The sequence below is a fragment of the Diuraphis noxia genome, unplaced genomic scaffold (genome assembly GCF_037042655.1).
Source record: "Diuraphis noxia isolate RWA-SAM2 unplaced genomic scaffold, SU_Dnox_SAM2 contig0002, whole genome shotgun sequence".
Classification (NCBI taxonomy): domain Eukaryota; kingdom Metazoa; phylum Arthropoda; class Insecta; order Hemiptera; family Aphididae; genus Diuraphis; species Diuraphis noxia.
In genome coordinates this window covers 81,093,395-81,099,394 of record NW_028301712.1, presented here as the reverse complement: position 1 = coordinate 81,099,394, position 6,000 = coordinate 81,093,395, and the positions used below count along the sequence as shown (strand labels likewise).

The 6,000-nt window shown below is 37.7% G+C and overlaps 1 protein-coding gene across 1 annotated transcript in view; it reads left to right on the top strand.

Annotated features, from left to right (window-relative positions):
* The first annotated feature begins 831 nt into the window (after positions 1–831).
* LOC107165659 (netrin-1-like) overlaps positions 832–6,000 on the top strand; it is a 75,126-nt gene continuing 69,957 nt past the window's right edge. Inside the window, exon 1 of the mRNA XM_015514008.2 lies at positions 832–2,583. Within this exon, the coding sequence (XP_015369494.1) occupies positions 1,308–2,583 (1,276 nt within the window). The 5' untranslated portion in view covers positions 832–1,307. The remainder of the gene's footprint in view (positions 2,584–6,000) is intronic.

The following is a 6,000-nucleotide window of genomic DNA, read 5'->3' as shown; positions in this document are numbered from 1 at the left end:
CCCCCCTAACTTAAAGGTCTAGTTACGCCTATGTATACAATATTCATAGATGCACCAATGCATGCATAAAAATCAGACATTCTTCTAACTTCAGGTCACTCTTCTAGGTAAGGTCCAGTAATAGGATAATAGATCATATAGATGATAGTATGATACTATATACTATATAGTATATAGTATATAGTATATAGTATGATACTATAAACTATATAGTATATAGTATCATATTTGTAGCACACTTGTTGGGTTTGACCTAATAATTTGTCTTACTTCGCTGTTACGTATAATAAGCACCATATGTAATTATTTATTATAATTAATCATGCAACAGGTTGTAGAAGAGGGAATGCATAGAAGAATGCATCTACTCGTATGATATCATATCATATCTGCACATTACGATCGTAATAATATTTTTATGTATCTATTGGCTATTAATACCATCTATAATATATACCTAGTAGATTCCATAATTACGTCGACTTCAGACGATTATGTACATATCATTATTTCACATAAACACATTGGTACATGTTATTATGACGATGTTATACACTTCGTCTTCAAGAATACGAAGAAGCGAAGATGAAGTGGCGGCATGAATATGTAGGCAGGGGCAAAATGAAATGCAAAAGAAGGTAATATAACTGCATAATAGCAGATTTGCCCGATTGCCAATTTCACCTCTCCCGCGACCGGCCGACGGCAGCCCCACTATCCGGCTGTCCGCGGCGGACCATTTTCCACCCGATTGGAGCGCACGAGACCCGCTCCGCCCCGGCCGTGCGCGCTAGACGCGCGGCACCGTGTCTGCCGCCCGAGATCGCGGCAGTCAGTCAGTCTCCGGTCCCGTGTATCACCGTCGTGGTCCGCGCGTGCAACGTGAACAATCATTAACGGCCGCCCGCTATATCGCAGTGCATGTGCGTGCGTACAACAGTGTTTCGAGTGTGTGTATCGTGATTTATACCGTCGACGCCGCCGCTTGTCGTATTACGTATATATATATATACGTATGATTAACTATATATTATAATATATACATACATATAATACCTACTTATATATACCGCGGCCACCCCGTGCGCGGGGGGGAATGTACGTCTGGCGTCCGGCCAACTGTGCGTAAAAATACGTAAAATATAATATAATACGCGACAATACAACAATAACAACGACATATCGGTTAAATGGCCTGTGCTTTTCGGACGTGTTGCTGAATTCGCGTAGCACTCGCAATACAACATTGTTTGTACAAAAGGAACATTAGTCATTGTGTGTCGGAAATTAAGAAAAATCGGATCGCAATGGCGTACCGCAATAACGTCCAAGCCGCCGGCGCGTCTCATTATGTCGCGGCGTGTGTCGTCTTCGTCGTGTCTTTCGCGGTCTTTTCGTGGGCGCCCGCCGACGCCGATCCGTCGGACTCGGCCGACCCGTGTTACGATGGCGATCGGGCACGCCGATGCGTTCCCGATTTCGTCAACGCCGCTTATGGTGGCCACGTGGAGTCGACCAGCACGTGTGGCGTCAGCGGCCCCGAGCGGTACTGCGAGATAGGTCCCACGTCCCAGGGTGTCTGCCACACGTGCGACGACACGCAGCCCAAACGCCGTCATCCGGCCGCCTACCTTACCGACCCGAACAACCCGTACAACGCCACGTGCTGGCGTTCGGAGACACTGTCCGCGCAACCGGTGGACCCGGCGTCCGCGCTACCACCACCAGACAACGTGACGCTGACGCTGTCGCTGGGCAAAAAGTACGAGCTAACGTACATAAACCTTCAATTCTGCCCGAAAGCCGCTAAACCGGACTCTATCGCAATATACAAGAGCATGGACTACGGGAAGACGTGGCAACCGTTCCAATTCTACTCGGGACAGTGCCGCAAGGTGTACGGCCGGCCCAACCGGGCCATCATCACCAAGGCCAACGAGCAGGAGGCCCTGTGCACGGATTCGCACCGATTCAACGGGGCCGGGTCGTCGGCGTCCCGGGTAGCGTTCAGCACGTTGGAAGGCCGGCCCAGCGCCATCGACTTCGACAACAGCCCCGTGCTCCAGGACTGGGTGACAGCCACCGACGTGAAGATAATATTCAACCGGTTGCACTTTCCGTCCGCGCCTCCGGACTCGTCGGCCAGCTCTGCTGCGACCACCGCTAGCAGCACCACCAGCACAACCGCCAGCTCGGCCACCAACCTTGCCGCCGGGGTGGATCCGAAGTCAGATTCGGACGAACCACTCAACGGTAACAAGACGGGTGCTGATTTGCTCATGTTGAACCCAGACCAGGAATTGCAGGGACACGAACCCGAGAAGACCACCGTGGTCGTCCCGGTGACCACTGCGTCACCGACGGCCGGCCGCACGTACCATTATGCGGTGTCCGACTTGTCCGTGGGCGGCCGGTGCAAGTGCAATGGACACGCTTCCAAGTGCATACCCTCAGGTCCCGGAGGGTCGCTAGTATGTGACTGCAAGCATAACACCGCTGGACGAGACTGCGATCGGTGCAAGCCATTCCATTTCGACAGGCCCTGGGCTAGGGCCACTGTTCGCGATCCCAACGAATGTAAACGTAAGTACCTCAGCCGATTCAATCAAAATATAATATTTTAAGTGTAGATATAATACTTGTATAGTGATTTATACCTGCAATACTAAGTCTGAGTTGAATAGAGATAATATTACGTATGTATATTATATATATATATATATTTTCAACCCTACACTTCGCTATGGAATATAGATATAAATTGTCGACAATAACAAATAGCTTATATTAAATGTTTGATAATTAAGTAGTAAAAACTCATGGTGGCATAGCCCATACAAAATCGGACGCTCGATTGCACTTCCTTCTCCTGCCCAAAATACATCTCTAATGATGTACCTTGTGTTTAAGATATAGGACGATTTTTTTGAACGCTAACTTTCGACGCTTTAAGCAAAATATTCTGATTGTTTTGAATTATGTAGTTTATTTATTCTCTAGGTATATATATTTTTTAAATATCTTAAGCAATCTCGTAACTATTTTTTAATGGTTTTATTTGAATTTTACCAGCCTACAAAATATATATTACATACGAGTACATAAGTAATTATTTGAAATTACAATAAATTCTAAATAACGGTTGTAATATCGTTAGGTTATATACGAGGAATATGTGAATAATATCATGTATAAGGGACTGATTTGTGTCTTAGACTAACTTAATCACTTAATTAGGTTCGTAATGTTTGAAAAACGGACGGCACGTTTCGTCGTTTCGGAAGACTCTCAAATATACGATGTATAGACGTATAGGTATACCAGAATTCCAGAATTCGTTTGACCCGAATACTATTGCATTGCGAACAGCGACACGAAGTCAGATGAGTCGTGATTCGAAGAGAATCGGACAGCGCGGCAGATCGAAGTCGTGTAGAAAACATAAACTTATAAATATTTTTATAGGTCTATTGTATATAAGACGGTCAACGATCACAGTTTTTCTTTTAGACTGACCAATGGAAAATATCGTAGTTATACCCGTTTGAAAAAAAAAAAAATATATATAAAACATTAATCATGTAGATGGTAGTATCTTCGACCGCGGTCTACACTGTATCTATATCATGGTTAGCCAAAAATAATTTAAGTATAAATGCGCGGGAATGTTGAACTTGCTAGCTTTTGTCGAACTATCAAAAGATGATAAGAAAAATTGATATTAGTGATATATTCAAGGTGTATGATAATATAAATATAATATATAATATATAAATAACAATAAAAATAAAAATAAATAATATATATATATATATATATATATATAATATATAAATACACTTTGGATATATTCCTTTACGCACATAGATATTAATGATCTTTAATATTATCTATGTTTATGCAGCCATCTTGTATCTGATGATAACATTCTTAGTTTGCCTATGCAATTAATAGTCTGTGTGTTTCAACTTTGATCTAGACGGTATACTCACAAGCGGGTAACCACTAACCAGTAACCACTTTATTTTCAGTGAATATTATTTAAAAACTGCAAATACGTTTGTCACCGGTTTTTTCTCCGTGCAGTGTAGAACATCATGCCGTTCGATTCTCGATCAAACCGTTTTCGTGTTGACGTTTCCGAGTGCGTATTAACTATTAGAGTAGTGTTGTACAATACTACGAAATTCCAGCGAAACGAGTGTTGTACATTATGTCTTATGTACTTGCGAGTCTCATAATATCCGGTCCGACAAAATGATTCGAACGTTTCCCGAGGATTGCATCACGTTAAGGTAATAAGACACTAATAAGACATACATCTATATATAAAATTACTATCACTTTGTTCCCTGTATCCTTGTTAGATAGATGATTATTATTTTAAGCATATAGTTGGGTTAACGCTTAGTTAGCGTTATATCGAATCGATTGTATTTTTATATACTGCAGTGAGTATATCTAAAATGTAGATAGGTTAGGTACCTAATAGATAAGTCATAGTGTAACATTAAACTGTTCCAAGATAAACCTTAGTAATATACATAGTTCCTATTTATTTAAGTTTTACATTTCTTATGAATAATTATTTTTTAAAGAAGTGCGGTCTTACCCCCTCCTTCCAATTACCTTTGTATCATTTTTTAAATAATTTTAATAAGTAAAGATTATCAATTTTAAATATATTTTTTTCTAAATGACAGCACCTTATTTTTATTTTAATCAATTTGGCTTTTTCTAGTTCCTTTATTTTTATTGTACAACCTAAAAAAAAAAACTTAAAATAAACTTCTAAACTACAAAACAATTAACAGATAATTAAAACGTATTCATATAAAATTTGACTTTTTAATATCTTTCTTACTTAGATTTGCTTACATAAAAACACATTTATACTACTGTTATTATAAAGAAAATGGTTGAGCCTTATTTTATCTAATTTGTTTATATGCATGCTTTTCAAATCCGTACTTTATACTTTTAATTTTAGACTATATACACAGAGTGTTAGGGTTCATTAAAATATATAGTAATTATAATAGACGCGTATTGGGCATTCATCGATTTTTACGTTTGATATAGTAAAGGATCATACTTAATATAATTTAACAAATGCATGAAAAGAGAACGATCGTGTTTAAAAAATCTCCTATTATTTTATGTGCTTAAAAAAGTAATTTAATTGAAATTTTAATGGGGGTAATACGTTTCATAAAAGACATAGGTACCTCAGTACGATACCTGCCGTAACCGCAGTAACTTCTATGGTTCGTTTTTGTGGTAATATAATAGGTATAATATAATATAACCTTAATAATTATTAATTATTGAAGTAAATTATGTATGGCCAATATTCTAGGTAGATATTACTGTACTCTACATAATTACTGTCACCCCCTCATAAATTTGGATTTTAGGCGATACAAATTATTAGTTGCATGTTTTATGATAAAAAGCCAAATTTAAGATAGAGAAATAAACAGTTATAACTCGGTTATAAACAATAAAGCAATAGCTATCAATATATTATTTAGAAAGTATAAAAATAATAAATTTAAAATCAATTAAATGTTCAATAAGTTCTATGTAATGTAAATTATTTTCTAATGGTTGATGAGTATAATCTCGGATCATATAATAAGGGATAAAATAAATAATAATATTGCTTTATTATTATAGATACTATTCTGGATCATAATATTTTAGTATAGATATGTAATATGTATAAATAATAATTAAATATAAGTATTGGTATTACCTAAATTAAAATATATTACTACACGATTATCGTTACAAATTTACAAGTATCATCTACACTAAAACTATATAATTTAGAATACTTTAAACATTGTATTTATTCGGTTATGTTTTATATTTATTATACAAAATTTTTTTACGCATAGATACTTCACTGCAGTTGATATTTTTGACGGATCATAGAGTATATTATTGAGATGTAGATAAGAAAGGTATGAGATTATTTTCTCATAGATTATGATT